General features: G+C 37.7%; 1 protein-coding gene across 4 annotated transcripts in view; it reads left to right on the forward strand.

The window, feature by feature from the left end:
* Window positions 1-23166, forward strand: part of Pot1 (protection of telomeres 1) — a 65376-nt gene that overhangs the window by 26409 nt on the left and 15801 nt on the right. For 2 of the 4 annotated variants that reach the window (XM_050145898.1, XM_050145897.1), the window contains exons 5-10: window positions 3869-3999; window positions 5887-6177; window positions 10612-10767; window positions 17189-17358; window positions 21549-21631; window positions 22795-22857. In XM_050145898.1, coding sequence (XP_050001855.1) covers window positions 3869-3999; window positions 5887-6177; window positions 10612-10767; window positions 17189-17358; window positions 21549-21631; window positions 22795-22857 — 894 coding nt within the window. Of the gene's footprint in view, window positions 1-3868; window positions 4000-4373; window positions 4527-5886; window positions 6178-10611; window positions 10768-17188; window positions 17359-21548; window positions 21632-22794; window positions 22858-23166 lie in introns of those variants that run through there. The other 2 variants (XM_050145900.1, XM_050145899.1) reach the window with 2 other exon arrangements.

The following is a 23166-nucleotide window of genomic DNA, read 5'->3' on the forward strand; positions in this document are numbered from 1 at the left end:
ATACTGTCCGCTGCTTGCTGTTATAAAGAAATTCAAGAGATTCTGTGGTTATATAGCTTAGTCTGCTGCCATGTACATAAATGAGACCCTTGATAATTAATGTTAACCACTAAGTAATATAGGTTTTGTTCAGGTGGAACCCTGTTTATAAGATACATTGCTTAGCATAAATACTTTGTTTTCATATCTGAGAAGTAGCAAATACTCAACTTTAGTACTTTAAAATATTGTCAACTGTGTATTTTATATTTTACTGTGTTTTACTAAGCTGTATAAATCTATTTGCTAGTATCTAGCTCTAGACAAAGTAGAAATCAGTGGCTGAAGTCTAACCCACTGCCTTCTCTGCAGTCTGGTCTCAGTTTTATAAACAAGCAACCTTGTCTTTGTCACTTCTCTACAACTTGAGTGTTTGATTTAATTCCTTTTTCAGGTTTCTGTCCATGTGTGCCGAACTCAAATGTCTGCTCCCATTTATTTAGGAAAATGTCACATACATCATTAGCTCTGTGTTCTGCCGTGATGAGTCATTGCTTGTGCAGAGAGTATAAGTGCTGCATAGTAGTGAGTACTGACAGAAGTAGCCTGCAGGGAGGGCTGGATCCCTGCTTTCCATGAAAAAAAAAAAAAAAAAAAAAAACAGATGAGAACAATTTAAACTTTGGGGTGAAGCATCATTCAGTCCTTATTTGGTATTCTCATTGAATGATGAGTGAAAGTATTAGTTAGGTTCACTGAAGTACTATTTTTAGGAAGTTGACTGGAACACTATGAAGTAAAGCTATACAATTATCACTACTAAAATATTAAATACTGACCACTATAATGGAACTGTTCGCATTGGAGGATAATGGAGACCATTCCTAAAGAAATTTAAATTACAGGTAGGCTTAAATAAACTATGCAAGGAAAAATGTTCTCTAAATATTAAGTCTGCTTAAAGTATGTCATACTCCTATCATGATTTTAGAATTAAAGTTTTTCACGGCTATTGCTTATCACTTATCAATATGTATGTACAGAGATAAAGGTAAGTTTTCATGTTTTGCTTTCAACGGAACTCTTGCCTTTATGTAAAAAGTTTCCTTTTTCTTTTTCTGGCCTTATGTCAGCAAAGGATTTAAGCACATGGAATGCCCTTTTTCTTCACACTGTGACTAAAAGTCACAGGTAGTTGTAGTTACAAAAGAGAACTGCACAACATGCAAGAGTTGGGAAGAAGACAGCATGCTGGTAGATAAGATACACATTGCATGCTGTACTCCAGGCAGATAATGTAATTTAATAAAACACACACATGTAGAGATTGCAGGTCTTTTTGCCATGCCTCTTGCTGCTAGAGAGTTTCTGGTATAAACCTCTTTTAGCTCATCTGGCCATCTCTTTATAGGACTCGGGGAATACAGATGGAGACTCCCTGTCACTTCGCTGTTCCCCAACTCATCTCCAGTCCTGTATTAGACCAGTAGCAGCCTGTCTTCCCTCTCTTCCTCCATTCCCTGTGGACTCCACAGATTCTCTTCACAGACCCACCCAGATATCCATCTTCGTATTTTTGTTCCTGGCTGCTCAATCCCAAAATAACTACACAGGAACTATATTAATTAAATCACTGCTTGGCCTATTAGATCTAGCTTCTTATTGGCTAGTTCTTACATCTTAATTTAACCCATTTCTGTTAATCTGTGTATTACCATGTGGCTGTGGCTTACTGGAAAGGTTCTGTCTGGTGTCTGTCTCTGGTGGGGCTACATGGCTTCTCCTGACTGCCGTCTTTCTCCCAGCATTCAGTTTAGTTTTCCCTGCCTAGCTCTACTCTAGCCTATCTCAGGCCAAGACAGATTCTTTATTCATTAGCCAATAAAAGCAATATTATACAGAAGGACTTCCCACACCATTTCCCCCTTTCTGTTTAAATAAAAGGAAGGTTTTAACTTTAACATAGTAAAATTACATATAACAAGACAGGTATCAAGCAAGAATTACAGTTACATTTATAACTACCTTATCTTTTATCATAACTAAGGAAAACTGTAACTATATTCTTCAAATCCATCTAAGATGTTGATAGGAGCTGCGGACCGCTTCCCTGCTGCCCCAGCTCCCGGCCGCCAGCTAGCTCTAGCTTATGCCCCGAAATAATTACACGAAAACTGTATTCATTTAAACACTGCCTGGCCTCTTATTGGCTAGCTCTTACATATTAATCTAACCCATTTCTAATAATCTGTGTAGCCCACGAGCTGGCTTACCAGGAAAGATCTTAACCTGCGTCTGCCTGGAGTGGGAGAATCATGGCGGCTCCTGACTCAGCTTCTTTCTCCCAGCATCCTGTTCTGTTTACTCCACCCACCTAAGGGTGGGCCTATCAAATGGGCCAAGGCAGTTTCTTTATTAATTAACCAATGAAAGCAACAGATAAGTTACAAGACCCACCTCCATCACTAAGACTTCAAAAGGATATAATATTACCTAAGTTAATAGGAAGTGCATTGTAAGCAACTTCCAAAAACTCTAGAAATGACAGAGAATCTCTCTACTTGGACAGTCACCCAGAGTTCTTCTGTAATGTTGGGGCTTCAGCTGTTAAATAAAATTGAAACCATGACATTTACAGGAAAGTGGATGGAGCTAGAAACAATCACCTCACTGACAACCCAGATGCCCAAAGACAAATATGGCATGTTGTTGCTTAAAGTGGCTATTAAGCCTTTGACTGGCAAGCTACAGTCCAAATAATGAAAATGTTAGGTATAGAGCAAGGTACTAAGTCTTCCTAAGAAGTGAAATGGAATAGATTGTTATGGATGGATGAGATGAGGAGTGGTTCTGGAAAGGGAAGATCAAATGGGGTAGGGGTGAGGTTGATGTGGGTGGGGCTGAAGGGGCGAATACTGGAAGAGATGGCTAAAACCAGGGCCATTTGAGGGGGTGTATGGAAACAATACAAAAGAAGCTTCTTAAAATATATGAATACATGAAGGTGATGTTAATAGAGTTGCCAGATGTCTTAGTTAGGGTTTCTATTGCTGCGAAGAGACACCAGGTCCACAATGCTTATAAAGGAAAAAAAAAAAAAAAAAAAAAAAAAAATAATCAGGGCTGATTTACAGACCATGGCGAGAAACAAGGCAAGGTGCTGGAGAGAGAGCTGAGCGTTCTAGTGGGACAGTTCCTGAACTACAGCGCCATCTATTACAGTTCTGAAGATCAACAGTGTTAAAGCTGTGCTTCTCTATAAGCACAAATATTCATAACGTTTCTAAGTTAAAATGTTATCATTTTTCTTGATCTATTTATTGGTGTATTATTTATATATAGTATACAAATTGTGCATTTGTGTTGTATGTTTATTTTGACAGGCTGTGTTTGTAAACTGTCTGATCCTGTGTCTTATATAGTACAGAGCTGATGTTTCACATTTCTGCCTTTATAATCTTGATTTCTCTTTGGCTCCCACCGTCTCTCCCTCCGTCCCTCCCTCCCCAATGAGGATTAAACCCAAAGCCTTGCCCGTGTTAGAAATCATTGTTATTTTCACAGCTCTCACTATCAATGTAATTATATCTATTTTAGAATGTTAATATCAAGAGTTTTAAACTTGAACACAAAAGTTATTTCTTTATAAAAATAATGTAGACTGTTTTGTTTTGTTTTCCTGTATATCTTAAGGTTAATTTTTCGTGGAGCACTTCTTTAGATTAATTTGACTGTGGTATTGAAAGCCAAAAATATGTCTGTATCTCATTTTTTTTCTTAGACTTAATAATAGAGAAGAGTAAAATTTAGTATTTTTAATAAACATATTCTTATTTTATCAAATGCTTTAAAATACTTCAATTTTTTGTTAAATACTTTTGTTTCCCAGATTATTGTTCAGTAGTAACAATTGTGGACCAGACAAACGTGAAGTTAACGTGCATGCTCTTTAGTGGAAACTACGAAGGCCTTCCAATCATTTATAAAGTTGGAGACATTGTTCGCTTTCATAGGCTGAAGGTATAATTCATACTTTCTACAACCTGCATTTATTAGACAAGAAGTCTGAATTGTTCTCTAATCATAGTTAGTTCTAATGATATGGCTGCCTTGTTAAAAGGTGACTTTAAGCATTTCAAGAGACTAGGAATGTAAATAGGATGAGGCCTCAATTAGTAGCTAGAAACCTCTTCTTTTAAATAAACTTCCTGTACATTGGAAGCTGTGATTCCAACTGGTTTGTCCTGTCACTTCCTAGTATGGTTGATGTTGTCAAGTTTTCATGTAGCATTTGGAAGGGATAGGATACATCTTGTAACTTTTTTAAATTAATTTAATTTTATTTAAGAATGGGTTCTCATTGTGTTTGTCTGATTGGCTTCTAACTCTTAAAGCAATGAATTGTGCAGTCCTGGTAAGCTGAGGGAGGGAAGACTGAAACTCAACTGCCCTGGAAGAACTTAACCAACACCTGATCATTTGAGGCCCACTCTGTGAGATGCAGCTCATCTCTGACACTGCTTGTGTGGCCCAAATCCAGAGACTAGGTAGGCTGGGAATCCAAGAGAAAGCCAAATACTAATGTTCTGCTCTACTCATAGATTTTGCTCAGCCATCATCAGAGAAGCTTTCTGTTGCAGTAGATGGAAACAAATACAGAGACCCATAGCTGACGGTGTGCAAAGAGCGAGAGACCTTGGACTACTCAGTCCTAAATGGGATGTCTCCATCAAATCCCTCCCCTCAGGCCTCAGGGAACTCTGGAGGAGTTAGGTGAAAGAACCTCCATAGCCATAAAAGTAAAGTTACGTTGAGAGTGAATATAAGCAGAATCAAAGATGTACCATCTGCAAAATACGCTGTAAATGTAAGGACAAAAGCAAATTGGAAAACTATAAGAAAAAATTTGTATATTGCAACCAGAAAATGAAATAATGATTTTACTATCAGACATAAAGTGTTACTAGAGATAACAAAGGGGATGGGAGCATTTCATATGAACAAATCTGTTCATGAAGAAAATATTAAATATTTATTATGTATACAATGTTCTGTCTGTGTGTATGCCTGCAGGCCAGAAGAGAAAATATTAAAACGACATATTTTATAGTTTTCCACTTATAAATGAGCCCACAGACTTACACAGTGAAAGTCCTCACAGCATAGTTCCGCCTGCTCAGTTACAAAGATGCCTTAACCTCCAGTGTATTTATTACTTTACACACTCGTGTGTTTGTGCTTTCGCTAAACCACATTGGTAGCTATCACATAATACTTTCCCCCTGTGAAAATTATGTGAATTTAACACTCAAAAACATAAAAATGCAAGTTTGATAGAATTTGGGTACTATTACCTTTTTAAAAGTATAAATTTCTTTTAGTGTTTTAAAATTTGCATAGTTATTTATCTTGACATAGCATCAGTTGAGTGTTTTGTATTGTTTGTAAGCTGCTTCAGTAATAAATAATAAAGAAGGAAGAAGAAACACAATGTCCAAGGCACCTTTTATAAGAAAAAGCATTTAATTAGGAAGTTCCTTACAGTTGCAGAGGCTTAGTCCATTTTCATGATGGTAGGGAGCTTGACAGCAGGTGTAGCAGGCCATGGTGCTGGAGAAGTAAGCTGAGAGTTCTACATCCTAATCCACAGGCAGAGAGAGAGAGAGAGAGAGAGAGAGAGAGAGAGAGAGAGAGAGAGAGAGAGAGAGAGAGAGAGACTGGGCCTGGCGTGGGCTTTAGCCCACCTCCAGGGACACACTTCCTCCAAGGCCACACCTCTCAATCCTAATTGTATCAGAGTTCTACTCCCTGTGACTAAGCATTCAAGTATTTGGGCCTATGGGGCCATTGTTATTCAAACCACCACAGTCAGCGTTTTGTTTGTTTTCCACTTTGTCTCTTTCTTAGATCCAAGTCTATAAAAATGAGCTTCAGGGAATCAACAGCTCTGGCTTTGCATCTTTGACATTTGAAGGAACTTTAGGGACTCCTTTCACAGCACGGTGTTCAAGCAAACTGTTTAGCTTCAGTGCTCAGGACCAAGAAATGGTAGAAGACTTGCGGGTTTGGGCATCCACACACATCCCAGCTTCTTCAGCTGTGGTTCAGCTGTGTGATGTTCAACCCCTGCAGTTTTATGACCTGACTTGTCAGCTCCTGGGTAAAGCGGAAGTGGATGGAACAACATTTCTTCTAAAGGTATGATCTAAATATTTGAAATCATGATTTAGTGCTATGTACTGTTAATAAGGAGCCGGCAGCATTGTGATACAGTGTTTGTAGACTCCATTTTATATTCAGTTAAATTTAACCCCCCCCCCCCCACACACACAACACACTTCCTACTTAGTTCTTTTCCTGCTTTTCTCTGTGCTTTCCCTCCAGAAAAAAAAAAAAAAAATATTTGTCAGGATGGATTTTAGAAACAGTGTGACATTCATTTATTTTAATAATAAGAACATCCAGAATTCTGTTATGTCTTTAGTGACACTTTTGTGTGAATATTTCTACGTCTTTGTGGAAGTGAATTGTGTTGTCACCTTTACATCCTTGGTATGCTGCTGCTAAGCTCTGTTCCCTTGTCTTTACTTCCTTGCTCATCAGAGTAGGCATGAGTAACTTTGAAATGTTTGTTGTTATTTTTTTGTTTTGTTTTAGGCACATAAATGCTATTCAGGCTTCATTTACTCCTACCCCACTAATAACCTGGGGAAAGTAGTTACTTAATCATTTTCCTGTTGTGGGAGGCTGCTTGTGTGTTTCCCAGTGCCCATGATTCCCGAAATCATCACACAGAAACTATATTATCTAAATCACTGCTTGACCCATAAGCTCTAGCTTATTATTGGCTAGCTTTTACATCATAATTTAACTCAACTCCACTAATCTGTCCATCATGAGTCCGTGGCCTGCCAGCAAAGTTTCAACACATCTGTCTCTGGCCGTGGCTTCATGGCTTCTCTCTGACTCCCCTCCTTTCTCCTAGCATTCAGTTTAGTTTTCCCTGCATATCTTTGTTTTTCCCATCCGGCCAAACAGTTTCTTTATTAACCAGTGGTATTCACAGCATACAGAGGGGAATCCCACATTATTTTCCTTTTTGACTCTTTGGATTTTTATATAGGATTTTTTGAGTAGCACTGCTTTGGCCAAGATCCTATGCTTAATGCTCTGTTTGGAATAATCAGACAATGGAATGTCATGGTGCATGGATAAGAAAGGGCTTCTCATTGCTGTTACTGCTGGCATATTTTAAAGGAACACTGTAAGGAAAGTTAAGTAAGTCAAGTAAGCCAAACTACACCAAAGAAATATAAAATCATCCAGGATTAGAAGGAATCCTGCACAAGTAACTTATGTTCCCTGGCCAATGTGATATCCTTAACTCATGAGTACTTGTAAACCATTGAACGTTTCCAGGAACAAAGATGCTAGCTCTTTGCTGATAACATCTGTTGACTGTTTCGATGATAGAAAAAGCTACAGATTGAGATAAAGCCTGCAACCCTGTAGCAGATAGAGTCAAAACTGCATTTTTATCTCTAAAGAATCCCTGTACGCCTGTAGCCTATTTTAGTAAATAATCAGTTTTCAGATAAGTCAACCTTTGTTGAAATACGAGTGGCGGGGCTGCGTCCCCAGCACCCCAGCCGCCTGCTAGCTTATGCCCGAAATAACAACACACAAACTGTATTCATTTAAAGACTGCTTGGCCCATTTCTATCTAGCCTCTTCTTGGCTAAGTCTCGCACCTGGACTAGCCCATTTCTAATAATGTGTGTAAGCACCCCAAGGTGCGCTTACCGGGAAGATTCTAGCCTACGTCCATCCTGGGTCGGAGCTGCCTGGGAGAGCGAAGCAGGGCCTCTCTCCAGAGAGCAGAGCTGTCGGGTCTGAGCTCACTTCCTCTTCCTCCCAGCATCCTATTCTGTTTACTCCTCCCACCTATGTTTTAACCTATCAGGGCCAAGGAGTTCCTTTATTGCTTAACCAATGAAATCAACAGATTAATATATGACACTCCCACATCAAACCTTGGATGAAGGGTTTATTATATTGTCTTTTAAAATTTATTCTTTGAGAATTTCATAAATTTATACTGTGAAATGTGGTCATATCCACTTCCTGTTTCCCCCCTCCCCTTCATCCTCCTCTCGCTTATCCCCACAAAACATCCCGCTCCTACCTTCACGTCCTTCGCTTTCCTCACTAAGTCCATTTAGTGTCCCCATGTGTGCTTGACTGGGCATCCATTCACAGGGCATGGCCACCCTGCCAGTGACCACACTCCTGAAGAAACATGGTTCTTCTGCCTCCAGAAGCTATTAACTGCCAGGAGTGCCTCAGTTAGGTGTGAAGCCTTGTCAGCTCCTCCCACTCCTGAATGCTAACAGGGCTGAAGAAGGTTGAGGAACTTATTTTGAAATTCAGTACTGAGAAATAAATATGAAAAACTTAATGAAGCTCTTTGAGGACAGCTTGTTATATCTTAAAAGCCTTTACAAATCATTTAACAGTCTAGTTTTATAAATTTCCTTTATTGAAATAATTTTAAATATATAAAAAAGTATTCTTGAAATAATACTTTTCCTTATATATAGTCAAAACCTGGAAGGAAAAAGAAGCATAGTAATTGTATGAACTCTTTGATAGAATGTTTTATGAACCTGTAGTGAAATTGTAGACCTAAACTTGTTGAAATAAATTTTAATAATAGTCTGCTTAGTAATATGTTTCATTTATATACTAAAAATGTTCCTAAGTAGCAAAATTATTCTAGGAAGTAATATAGCAATGTTTTACTCTGAGCTACTTTGAAGGAATAGAATTATGAATGATTTTTTTCTGATGTTGATTTTCTAATGTATCAGAAATAATTTTTAATTAAATATTAAAAACATGAAAACACATTATTCTTTTGAAATCATACTTATTAGTATGCAAAATATTTCCTTTTTCAATCTGAACCTTACATTACTGACCATGTCCTTTTTCCGTCATAATATATCCATTTTAGGCTTTCCCAGTAGCCATGTGTTTTAGTTCATTTCTTTGCCAAGAATTGATATTATATCATTGCTTTGATAAGACACTTTGACCAAAATCACCTTATGGAAGGGAAGAGTTACTTGGCTTATACTTCCAGATCACAGTCCAGGCGGGAGTCAGGATAGACACACAAGCAAGAACTTAACAGGTGGGGCAGAAGTCACGAAGGATGCTACTTGTTTGCTGGCTTATAGACCAGCTTATACGGTGTTAGTGCTCTTACTTGATTCAGGACCCCCTGCCTGAGGATGATGCTGCTCACAGTGGACTGGGCTCTCCTGCACCAATCACTAATCTAAAACAAATCCCCCACAGACACGCACCCAGGCCAGTCTGAACTCTGAACAAGGCAGCTCCGCAGTAGGCTCAGGCAACATCATTTACCTGTCTGTGGTTTGCATTTAAACCATAATTGGATAAATCTTTTTTAAGAATGGATTTTATTTTTTAATTACATGTATTTGTGTAAGTCTTTGCACATTTATGCAGGTGCCTGGAAAGGCCAGAAAAGTGTCTTGGATCACCTAAAGATGAAGTTACAGGCAGTTGTAAGATCTTGACATGGGTGCTGGAAACCAAACCCGTGCCTTCTTCAAGAGTGGTATGCATTGTCAATGGCTGAGCCATCTCTCCAGCCTCAAGAATCTATAATAAAAGCATTATTCCACTTTTTTTTATTACTCTGTTCATACAATGTAGATGCTGAGAAATACTTCTAAGTTTAAATTTCCTTAAGCTTATTCTAGTTTCTATATATATATGTATATATATATATATATTTATTATGTATACAATATTCTGTCTGTGTGTATGTCTGCAGGCCAGAAGAGGGCACCACATCTCATTACAGATGGTTGTGAGCCACCATGTGGTTGCCAGAAATTGAACTCAGGACCTTTGGAAGAGCAAGCAATGCTCTTAACCACTGAGCCATCTCTCCACCCCCTTATTCTAGTTTCTTGATACTCAGTTTGAAACAGGCATAATCTCATTGTCTTAAACTTTTGACTTTATCTCATATCTTTGTTTTTTATTTATTTTATTTTTTAAAAATATTTATTATGTGTACAGCATTCCTTCCATGTGTGCCCGCATGCCAGAAGGGGGCCCCAGGTCTCATTATAGATGGCTGTGAGCCACCATGTGGTTGCTGGGAATTGAACTCAGGACCTCTGGAACAGCAGTCAGTGCTCTTAACCTCTGAGCCATCTCTCCAGCCCATCTTTGTTTTTTATAGTAACCAGAAGTTAAATATACCCAGAACTGAGGGGTATAAATGGGGGAGATAAAAAGAAGGAGAGGTAGGTGGGAGGAATGGAGTGGTATTTGAGCACAGATAGAAGAAAACTCAGTCTACAGTTACTTAATATTTTGCTTGGTGTCATACAGTGACTTTTCATTTTTATCTTTCTGCATTTTCCTGCATCTCACCAGTAGTTCATATTTAGCCTTTTTACAGTCTCAGAATGATACACATCACATTTAGAAGTATTAAGGACACTCAGTAGTGTGCATTGATTCATTTTGAAGCTTGCCTCAGTATTTCATAAACCTCATTAAGCCTTTTGTTCCTGTCCTATACAGGTATGGGACGGAACGAGGACCACTTTTCCCTCCTGGAGAGTCTCCTTACAAGACCTTAACTTTGAAGGTGACTTAAGTCACATTCTTCGGCTGCAGAGTCTGGTGGTAGACGTTATGGTCTATGACAATCATGTGCAAGTGGCTAAATCCCTGAAGGTGATGTTGAGTAGAAAGATGCTTGTTCTTTAGTTTTTGTAGTCTTTGCAGTTTTATAATTTATGCTCATATATTGTTTGTAGGTGATATAGGGGGTCTAGAAATTAACCAAATTTGTCTTGGTTATATACAACAATATATATATTTGTACCCAGTTTATGACCCCCAGAGAGAGACCACCAGAGAGGCCCAGACTGTAATAAGCAAGGTTTAACCAGCATAATACAGACATGTTTGGAACTCATCTCCATCCCTGTTACAACAAGGTAGAGCGGAGTTGTATCTCCTCTGTGGGGTTAGCTTTTAAAGGCATAACTAAAAAGAGAATCTTTGAAGATGCTTTGGCACGGGTACAAGAACTTTTGCTCCATTCCATTCTGTTAAGTCACCTTTTTCCTTGTTCCTAGAGCAAGGCCACTGTTCTTGAGTTAGGCCATCTTTATCAGCCTATATCAGGTGACTGGCTGGACTGAGCTAAGTGACCTTGTGCTGGGAATCTTCCTGGGTGGGAGAGGGGAAGGCCACTATCTTCCTGGGAAAACATTCTGCTAGGAAATTTCTTCTTGCCCCTTTGAGAATAAGGGGTGAGGGTCCCACATATATTTATAACATATATAAACACACACACACATATTTAAAATTACTTTTTATTTGAGAATGTAATTATATCAATAACCCTTTTTCCATTTTCTCCTTCCCTCCACACCCTCCCATGTATGCCCCATCCCTTGATTTCTTTTAAGTTGCGTGGCCTCTTTCTGTCTCTCTAGGTGTGTGTGTGTGTATATAAATGTATACATGTATACATGTATATATATTTTCAGGCCTGGTCATTTGGTATTAGATAACCAATGGGTGTGCTCTTCCCTGGGTGAGCAGACTCCTGCTCTCAGCATTCCTCAGTTGTCTGTAGGTCTCTGTGTGGGATTCAGGTCTCCTGAGCTTCCCCCTCTCTCATTAGCATGTTTGTTAATGCCACCCTCATTCAGATCATGTTGAGGAAGCCTTGTTGGTAAGATTTAATGGGTTTAGGTCTCCATTATTTCTAGAAAACACAATCTTACAGCAGACCTCCTGTATGTTTGGGTCTTCAACAGTCTTCATTCCCTCTTTTCTGAAATGTTCCCTGACCTTTACAGTTATGTTGTAAATGGATTCTTTGGACTCAGCTCTACATTTGTGCATCTTAGTTGGTTGTAGTTTTCTTTAATGGTCTCTGTTTTAAAGAGAATTTTTTCCTTGATGAAGGATGAGAACTACACTTTTCTCTGTGTATAAGGATAAATTTTTAGGATATAGTTAGGGAGTATGTTGGTTTACTAAAGTGGCAGTTGTAGGTTCTCCTCCAAGATCCATGGCTTCACTAGTTCCAGGTAATTGGCTAGGTTTACAGTACCAGGCATAATTTCCTTCTTGTTTAGAGCTATTGGTTACTACCAAGGTATGCATGCCACTACTGCAACCCTAGGGTTATCATGCCATGTTGGTCATTTTTGTGTATCATGGCCATCACAGCTGGATAGGACTGTTGTTTGCTTCTTCCTTTGGGACTTTCAGATCCAACTCAGGGTTCCTGGGGCCTGGGTCCTATGTCCAAAGTCATGGTGCCTTCTGCCTCTGGGGGACAACAGCAGTAGCCAGTGTTTTAGAAATCTCTCAGACAACCCTGACCAGTAACTCAAAAGACGACTTCTCATGTGTTGGGAACGTTTCAAATTATGTCTACAAGCATATTTTTTCTAGAAATAATAAAAATAAATTCGTGATATGAGAAATGTTATTTATGATGCTTTAAAATTATTAACAATATTTTAAAAAGAAGTTGCAACTTTAATGAGGGATAAGAAAAATGATACAGTTCTAACCACCAGAATGCCATTACTAAAGCAATATATATCTTCACCACAATAATAATGACAAATGATTTTATTTTATATGGGTGGCGTTTGGACAAAGTGCTATATTAAACTACTACTGTTGGTTCTCATTCGTAAAGTCTATTTATAAGTAACCTAGAAGTCTAGAAAGAGTAGAAATGTGTGAATTTTCATCATACACATCATGTATGATGTGAATTATTTTCTTTTGATAAAGTTTTCAAGTCATTATATAAAATTAAACTTCATGTTGAATAAATAAAAATTTTTAGGTAGTAGTTTTTTCTTTAGAAGCTCCATGTATTCTTTTTTATTTTTTCAAAAGTAGTCTTCAGTTATTGGTTTATACTGGAACAAAATCCGAGTCTCCGGAAGTCAATTCTGCAGCAGATGCTCTGGCTCCTGCCTGTGCTATTCTGCAGCTTCCGTTCCTGAGTCCCCATGCAGGTTCTGGACAGCCGGTGGGGTCACCTCAGGTCCCGGTCTCTTCAGGGGACTCTAGGCACTGCCCCACAGGTCTGTTCCATGCGAAGTGGAAATAGTCCCCTGAAATGGACAAGTGACTAAGGTGCTAGCCCTGGTTCCAGCTCTCCAGCTTATTATCTTGAAACATCCTGAATTGTTTTGGCAGAGTGTAGACTTACCTTTGTGCATATTACTTTGAGAAAATATTATATTACCTAGTGTGCAGAGTGATTTGGGTTGTTTGTGTGTATTGTATGGACCTTGCTTACTGACTAAGGAAATTTGGCAGTTCTTATTATATTTAGATTCACAAATGGTAGAGAATAGTTTTTGTTCATTTTTATCAATTTTTTTGAAAGTCTCCTGCTTCTGGGTCTAATAAATGCTGAAAAGAAATAATCTTTCCTATAGATTGTTTCTATTTATTTATAAGAAGAGAAAACACAAATAAAACTGCATGTGTGCAGTTTAGTGCTGTTCCCGTTTATTAAACGAATATCCTAGAGTAGAAAACACTTTCCTGTCATATTGTGTTACAGATTGTCTTAACTGACTCTAATCAGTAAATTCTGTGAAGGGCAGGGCCAGGGTGCTAACATTTTCTTACCCTTTATAAATGTTTGTGTACATTGAGGCACCTGAACTTGCATAGTTTGAAAGGTAGACTTTGGGATTTTTTCCGAAGATGCTGTCTACACGGATTGATTTACTTTGAAAACAAGAATAATGATAAGTCCAAATTTGAATATGCTTTCATAATACACAGGAAGGACTCTTTAATGAGAAGAAAGGCTGCTCCTTAATCTGTTTTAACCATTTGATTATTTGACTTGTCTTCTCCTGTGCTCAGGTCCTAACTAGGCATATTCACTACACCTATCCTGCTTCTCTTCCCTCAATCCTAACCAGCACATTGCAGAGGAGCTCAGGGCAGTGCGGATTATAAATGGGTTTCCAGCAGCTCCACTGTTGCTGCACCCTCTGCATTGTCCACCAGAGGGCGACATGAGCACACATAATTAAGAAAATAGATGGCTTGTCATTTCTCTCAGACATAGCATTATATTATTTGCCGGGCACTATCAAGATGCAAAGAATTCTCTTTGTGAGTAATATAATTTTACATTACTTACTATTCCTTGATACCACGTTTACTTATTTTCTGACAACCTCTGAAACATTGACAATAAGAAATCTTCAGTCACATGTCTTTGATGCAAATACCTTCTCAACACTTCAAGACAGATGTTAAGAGTTGCATTTTAATATTAGCATGCATGGAATAATTTCATAACTTGTGTAGTATCAGGAAATTTTTTTTAATAATGACAACAGTTAATGCAGTTATAAAGCATAATATTATCAACTTCTATAAATAATATATTCTTACCCTGCTGCAATTTTTAAAATAGTAGAAAACACACGTAGTCATAATCACATTTTCGCATTTAGTGACCTAATAACTGTGGTTAGCTCTAGGGGAAAATAAAAACTTTTGTTGTTGTTGTTAAATGGAGAATACTCTTTTCTAGAGTCATTCATAGTAACTTCTTTCTAGTCTTATATTTTTAGTAGTTATGTATTGATTAGACATTAATAACAGATTAAGCTACACCTGTTTTTTATTGAAATTCCTTGGTTTGTAGCTTTGGAATCTTATTGCATCACTAACAAGATTAATATATGAGCATCAGGCACATTCTGTAATATTTATTCAAGCTTTACAAAATGCAGTGCTGTCTCCAGAAGGCATTTTTGATAATAACTATTTGTCGTCTTTTCTCTGTGATCTGCTCAGAGAAATAAGCTTTATGCTGACCTGTACATTGTGTTCACTGGTCTAGTGTCGGGAAGGAAACACATGGTTAGGTTCCGTGCGTTCACCATTGATGCTTTGTCCTGAAGATTTTACCACACTTACTTCAGACTCCTCTGCATTAAAGCTGTGTATGGAACCTGCTGCAGTCCCTGTGGTCTCAGTCGCCTGCTCTTGAAGTTACTCTTACTCCAGCACGCGGCCGTGCTCACTACTCCTTAGGGTGTCTGTCTTACTTTTTGTCTTGCCCCACATCCTACTCTTCAGAACAATCCTGACGTTTTTGTTGTTGTTGTTGTTGTTGTTGTTTTTTGATTTTTGAGACAGGGTTTCTTCGTAGCTTTTGGTTCCTGTCCTGGAACTAGCTCTTGTAGACCAGGCTGGCCTCGAACTCATAGAGATCCGCCTGCCTCTGCCTCCCGAGTGCTGGGATTAAAGGCGTGTGCCACCACCAACCAGCTCCTTTTTCTTCCGTATAGAGTTTATACGTTTTTGGAAAAAGTTTTCAGATGTCATGAAAGACACTGAAGTTTCTGGCTGAAATTGCCTTAAATTAAACATTTAATGTAAACGAAATTAATCTTAGTATAGCTAAACTTTGTCTACTAATGGAGGCCTTTTCCTGTTTCAGCTTTCTTTCTAGCCCTTAACGGTGATGGACATCTGCTATACTAATGTAAAATCAAAAGGACTAAGCATTATGAAAAGCATACAAAAATATGTATTTTAATATTTATTATTCTAGTATCTCACTTTAGAGTCCACATGGAAAGTATATATTTCCCTTATATTTTTCCCTTGAACCTTTCTATATTCCCTTCTCCAGCTCTTTAACTTCTCTACCTCAATTGCCTTTAAAAGCAGTTAAAGGTAATTTGAAGAGAATAGACTGGCTCCTTCCATCTGCCTGCCCACCTCAGAAATCCTGCGAGGACCAGAAAGAGATTTCCTTGGAAGAGAAGTTGTAGTGCAGTGCTGAGAGTGTGGCTGTTTCTCTCTGACTTGTCTGCTCCTCCTGCTCCGCTAGAGCTCAAGGTTAACAAAGAGCTTCCGGAGCAGAAGCTTGCTTTGCTTGTCCCTCTCTCCCTCCCTGCCTCCCTCCCTCCTCTCATCTCTACACCCTCCCTACCCTGTCCCTCCATTTGATGCTTTTCTAATTTGTTATGTTACCACAATTATACTGAATTTGTAGGGAAAAGGAGAGAAGTAGCTTCTCACTCACCCAACACTCAGAAATGCTGCTTATATGCAAGTGAGTTAAACTTCCTTATATTCTTCCTTTTTTACTTAAAAGTCTACATAAAAACACATGCAGTTGATATTACATAGTGTGCTCCTTTTGGTAGATATCAGTGTCTTTTTTATTTGATCTTATTAAGATGGAAGTGCTTGAGCTGGTTTGGATGCTGTGGGTACAAACTGTCTTCCCCCACGGCTGGTACTAGAGTCTCGTCCAGCAGCACTTGGCTCTAAATGTCAGTGGCTTTTAATACCCTACTATGCTTTTTTCATTTGTCATATTCATTGAAGAATGTCTAAATTCTCTAGTTACAGATGTTTTAGTATAAATTTAGAAAAATAGCTGAGATTGACTTAGAGTAGTTAGTTCAAAATTCTGGCTTAATCCTACATTTGAATTTACAGAATGTATTCCACAAGATTGTGATAAAAATAAAACGTTATATTAGAACTTTGTTTTCCGTGGAATTTGTAAGATACGGGAAAACAGTTGGTGGCACACATGTATGATACCAGCCGAGGACTAAGGCAGAAGTCTTTCTGTGGCTAGCAAGAAAATTAACCTGTCAAGTAAATATGGCCATTATGTTATTTTGATCAAACTAGATGATTAATTTTTTTTCTAATGTCTCATAGTGAGGGGATTTTATGCCCCCTTTATAATATTATTTTAGGGTAGTTCAAACAAGTTCTTTTCAAAATATTATCAAATAGAATTTCATTTAGGTCTTAGATCCCTTCACTGTATTCTATTGATGAGCCTCCGAAATGGGCCTGCGTGTGCTGGGTAGTTTGCCCATGGGCATGTGCATAAGCATGCTCCCATCCGTGTTTCTCTGATGTGGAGTCCCTGCAGCTGATGCCAGGCCTAGTGCTGCCCTCCTTGCAGTGTCTTCTGCGGTTGGAAAGCGTCCTTGGTTGTGTTTTTTGTTACTGCCTCCTATTGACTGTGAAATTTTCAAATACCAGAAATTGTTTAAATTAATCCCTTTTTTCTGAAATAATTTTCTTAATATTCTTTTAGATTGGAAGCTTTCTTAGAATCTTTAGCCTCCATACCAAACTTCAGTCTGTTAATTCAGCGCTCACAAATTCACTGTTACGACTGGAGTTTCATCTTCATGGAGGGACCAGTTATGGTCGGGGTATCAGGGTTTTGCCAGAAACTAGTCCGTGCTTGGATCAGCTGAAAAAGTGAGTATTTTATATCTTACATTTTAAAACACATTAAGGAATATTTTTAAAGTTCTTAGAAAATAGCACAGTATCAGTTCAGTTTGCTTCTTCCTTTGGTGTTTTTAGTGTGTACCATGAACAGAAACAATTTCACCATATTCTGGAGGAAGAAATCCATATATCTTCAAAGAGAAAGTACATCATTCTATATAAACTGAAATAAAATTATTGTTATTCAAGGTTTAATTTACTTTAATTGCCTTTGATGTTAACTTTCTATTTTACGAGTTTCATGTTATTTTAATTCACAATGTGCCAGAACAGAATTTCACTTTTCTAATATTTTAGTCAAAATTTTACCATGCATATATTTTAATCATATTCCTTTTCCGTTCCTAAGTACTCCCAGATCCTCCTGCACATCCCTTCCCACGTAACTTCATGTTCTCTCTCTCTCCTTCTCTTCCTGAAGAAAAAGAAAATAAATCAAAACACATAAACTAAAGAAATCAACAGATAAAAATTAACAGTAACAACAAAAAACAGAGCATGGAGTCAATGTTATATTGGCCCATTATGAGCGTGGGGCCTGTCCTGGGGTGGTTGATGGAGTGTCACTGTGTTGGTAAAAACAGATTTTCCCTTTCTCAAGGATTAGTAGTTTCAAATAACTTTTTGGTACAAGCTGGGACTTCCTTTCTCATTGCTGGGTTTTGTCTGGTTTGAACCTGTGTCAGTCTTGTACATGTTGTGACAGTGTCTTGAATCCATGTGTGCGCCAGTCATTTTGTGTCTGGAAGATGCTGTTCCTTTGGAATCATCACCTCCACTGGCTTCTGCAGGCGTTATGCCTTCTCCCTTGCATTGATCTCTGAGCCTGGAGAGGAACTGTATGATAAAGACGTCCCTTTAGGATGTGTGTTTCAAAGACTCTCAACCCTTTGCACTTCGTCTGGTTGTGGATCACTTTACTGCCTACCATCTGCTCTAAGAAGAAGCTTCCGTGTTGATGTTGAGTGATGCTCAGTTTTTAAAAGTGGCTAGTTACTCCTTTAATATATGTGCCACTGTTATACCAATATACAGTGTAGGAGGGTTTCTGTAGTAGGTTGCATGGCTTGTAGCTGGGTGAAATTAATTTTAATTCTGAACTGAATTATTTTTCTCATCTCTTCTTTTTGAGTATTATTTCTTCTGTTCTAGAGCTTTCAAGTGTGTCCTTCCCTTCTCCAGTTTTTTTTATGTAGGCACTTAGTGCTATGAAAGTCTTTTAGGCCTGCCTCTATTGTATTCTATAAATTTAAATATGTTGTATTTTCATTTTCATTCAGTCAAAATTCATTTAAAAGTTAATTTCCTTATTTATTTCAAGCTTGACTCTATTTTTATTCAGTTATGAGTTGTCCAATGTGTATGCGTTTGTATATGTTTTCCTGTTTCCAGTGTATTGGTGTCCAGCTTCCATAGTGCTCATGTGGAATGCAGGCTGTAATTTCAGTCTTTTTATGTATGTTGAGACTTGATTTGACTCGCTTTGTGTTCAGGTATGTAGTTAATTTTGCAGAAAGTTCTGTGGACTACTGGAGAGAAAGAATATTATTTAATGTTTAGGTGGGACATTCTTAAATATGTGCTAGTTCCATTTGATTTATAATATTATTTACCATATCTCTGTTGAGTTTTTGTCTGGGTGGCCAGTCTGTTGGCATGAGGAGGGTGATGAAGTTACCCACTTTCAAGATGTGAGAGTCAATAAGTGATTTTAGCTGTAGTGGTGTTTCTTTTTGTGAACTGGAGTGCCTTTGTGTTTGGTACACACATATAATATCCTCTTGGTGGATTTTTCTTTAATGGGGATATAGTGTACTTTCTTATTTCTTTTTATTATTGTTGGCCTGAAGTCTTTCTTCAACTATTAAAATAGCTACTCCTGCTCTCTTCTTGGATTCATTAGCTTGGAATGTCTTTTTCCATCTCTGTACCATAAGATGATGTTTATCCTTGGTTGTGAGTGGTGTTTCATGCATGTAGTAGAAAGATAGGTCCTGTTTTCTAATCAGTCTGTTTTTTGATTAGGTAATTGAGGCCATTAATATTGAGAGCTTTTACAAGCAGAATTTATTAATTCGTGCAATTTTGTTTTCATAGTATGAGGTGTGTCATCCTCTCCCTTTCTTTAGACTGACTTCTTTGATTATTTATTTCATGTGCCCTCTTAAGTGAGTTCATCTTAACTAAAGTTTTCCTCCTATTGTCTTCTGTAGATTTGGATTGGTGCACAGAAATTGCTTAAACTTGTTTTTATTGTGAAATTTTCTTCTTTCTTCATCAATTATGAGTAATAGTTTTTTTTTGGGTGTAGTAGTTGATACTGGTATCTCTGGTCTCTCAGAGCTTGTAGACATCTGCCTAGGCCTGTTAGAGTCTCTGTTGAGAAGTTGCATGTTTAAGTGGGCCTGCCCTATAAAAGTCTTGGTCTTTTTCTCTTGTATCCTTTAATATCCATTCTTTGTTCTGTATAGTTAGCACTTTATTAATGCATCATGGTCTAGTATGGTTTTATTATGCATCAACTTTTCTGGTCTAGTCTATTTGGTGTTCTGTGTGCTTCTTGCCTACCTGGATAAACATCACTTTCTTTATATTGGAGTTTTCTTCTATGATTTTATTAAAAATATTTTCTACATCTATATAACCTGGGTTTCTTCATTTATATCATTCATAGATTATCATTCATAGATTTGGTCTTTTTATAATGTCCCAGATTTCCTAGATATTTTTTGACTGGATTTTTTATATTTGAATTTTTCTTTGGCCAGCACATCTATTCCTTCTACATTGTCTGCAAGACCAGAATTGTTTCTTCATTTTTTTAAATCTGTAGCTAAGGCTAACCTGTGAAGTTTTATTCAGCTTCTTTAGTTTTTCATTTCCAGTTTTATTTTAGTTAGTTTTTTTTTTTAGTTATTCTATTTCTTTGTTAAATTCTACTTCCATGTCTTGAATTCTTTTCATTATTTGATTTAGCTGTTTGCATTTTAGGTCTTCATTTAGGGGTTTGTTCATATTTCCTTCAAGGTCTTTGAGCTTACTCATAATTGCTATTTTTAAGTCCTTGATTTGTGCTTTGGCTTAATAGCTGTTCCCAAGGCCTATTATAATAGGCTTACTGGCTTCTGGAGGGGGTATATTATCTTGTTCTTCCTTCTTGTGTTTTGCTCTGTTATTTAGGCATCTGTATTTATGATATTCTAGATATTTCTTGTGTAGATATCTGTTCTTGTCTTTGTTGGGGGAGTTTCAGATTTTTGCTTGCTTTTGCTCAGTCTGGTCCCTAGTGAAGTATGGTGGCTGTAGGGTTGCTAGTGAAGTGCTCTTCTGGGTCACAGCTCTGGACAGCTAAGTGGTGGGTCTGGACCCGTGATAGAGAACTGTTCTGCTGTATGTGTGGTAGAGAACTAACTGTTCTGCCGTGGGATGGAGAGTTGTTCTGCTGTGGGATGGGAGTTGTTCTGCTGCTTGGTCACAAAAGAATGAAGCTGGACTAGAAGGAAAGGCTGAGAGAAATGACTGAGAAAAATTAGAGAGACCCTGGATCTGAACCACGATGTTGAGTCCCAAGGGGGTGGTGGTGAACTAGAAGGAGGGAAGCAGACCAGTAGCTGCAGCAGCACCAAGAGTAAGTATGGAAAGACTAGAGTGGAACACAAGCAAAAGAACGAAGGTCGCCTACCTGAGCCAGGCTAGTGTGGCAGCAGTGGGTCCTAGTACATAGGACGTCCTGCGGGTCAGTGGAGTCACCAAGCAATGAATGTAGTCTGTATGGAAAGCATGAAAAGTGGCTGACAGGGAGGCCCTGTGTCCACACCCAGATATTAGTCCCTGGAGATTGAGCTTATTGTTCCAATCTTGGGTGATATCGTTGTAACTGCTAATGTTAACCATTTCCCAGGGTTTTTTGTTTTGCTTTGTTTTTGTAGTATTTCATTGACTGACTGTTCTATTGATATCTGTTTGACCTCCTCTGCTGTTTGTTTACTTTGATGGCTTTGGAGCTCTCAGATAATCTGATAAAAGCTCCAGACCATTGATCGGAATCATAAAATTTTATAATTTAACGAACGCTTGGATTTTGTGTGAGTAAAGGTAAAACTTACTCTGTTGACTTTATTACACAGTTTAGTTTCCTATTTTTTTTTTTATTTTAGAGAGTTAGAATGTGTAGATGTGGACGTCAGTCAGCCCTCAAGTGGAATCTGTCAAGCAGAAAATGAGGACATTTCACTTTCAAGTAAGGATAATCTGTAACATTGACATTTTACTTCCTCATAATTTTAAAAGCATTTCTAAGTTTCTCCATGCTTTCTTCCGTGTCTCTCTTTTCAATTCTTATACTTATATGGTGTATATTTGTGTTAAAGAAATATTTTAACATTTATCTGTCCTATATACAACTAAGCTTGGTTCACCCTTGAATCACACTTTCAAATTAGAATGATAGTCTTTATTTGAATTATAATGTATGCGTAGTGTTTTGTATTCATTAAAAAAAAAAAACTATGTGACTTTCCTAAGCAACCATTTTGCTTGTCAGTTTCTAAAGGGAACAAAGGGTGCTGATGCTCCTTTATATTAGCCAGTCCAAGTGGTTTTGCTTATAAGTGTATTGGGTGTCTAATGCATAAGCATGAGTCATCCAAATCTCTCAAGATATTCTTATTGTTGAACTTAGTGGAATTGCTTTTGTACATCCTATATTCTGAGATTCGTCTATGCCAGAGCGGATGTCAGTAGCTCATTTCTTAATGCTGAGAGAAATGTTGATGAGCAGTCTTGCAGTGTGTTTTCTTTTCATGTAGATGGCTTCAGCGTCTGCCAAAACATCAAGTAACTGCAGATATGTTTTTATTGGAGGCTTCAAATGTATTACTTATTAGTGTATTTTGAATTCTGCACCCTCTCTTGTTAATAATTTCTAGTGGTTGCAAAGTCATTTCTTGAAAAGACAAAAATACTGTGTTCTCTATGAATGACCTTCCTTCCTTCTTTTGTCAACAATCAAAATGTGAGTTGATTTCCAAGCTTTCCTTGTTTTTCTTGTTATTATTCTTTCTATCAGTACCAAAGTTTCTTGATTGCTATGCCTTGAAGTCAAGTAGCATAAATCCACTAATTTTCCTCCCTGTCTTGATTTATTCAGTATTGTGAATTCTTTATATTTCTCCTCAAAGAAAGGAGAGACTTTGCCTTTTAATTTTTGTAACTATCTGTTATTTTTGTTAAGAGTATCTGAATCTGCAAGGAAATTTCAGGAAACTAGACATTTCAATGTTTATTTAGGCTTTCCTCAGTTTCTCTGGACTATGTTCTATATTTTAAGTTTTACATTGAGTTTCTGGTGGATGTTTTTTAAATAGCTATGCAATTGTGAGATTTTCTGTTTTCTTCCTGTAGACTCTGGATCAGGCTCAGTATCACTCTATGAGGTAGAGCGATGTCAGCAAGTCTCCGCTACAAGTAAGACCACTCACAGTACTGTGACCAGCATGCAGATGCCTGTGGTTACACTGCCCAACCAATGCCTTCGTACCATCAGTGATAGTAGATCCTCCTGGGGCAGTCAGCACTTGTGTTTAACTTTGATTCCCCTGCTTCATCCTATAGTGCCATAATACAGAACCCATGTACGCACATAGTTCTATATTGAATTTGCTTTTTAAGTTACATATCAATATAATTATAAAATGTATTTAGTGTAATGATACAAATTATACTGACATTAATTCAATAATATTATGAGATGTATTTAACTCTACACACTTAAGA

Source organism: Alexandromys fortis, unplaced genomic scaffold (assembly GCF_014885135.2).
Source record: "Alexandromys fortis isolate MF-2015 unplaced genomic scaffold, M_Fortis_MF-2015_v1.1 scaffold_34, whole genome shotgun sequence".
Taxonomy (NCBI): Eukaryota; Metazoa; Chordata; class Mammalia; order Rodentia; family Cricetidae; genus Alexandromys; species Alexandromys fortis.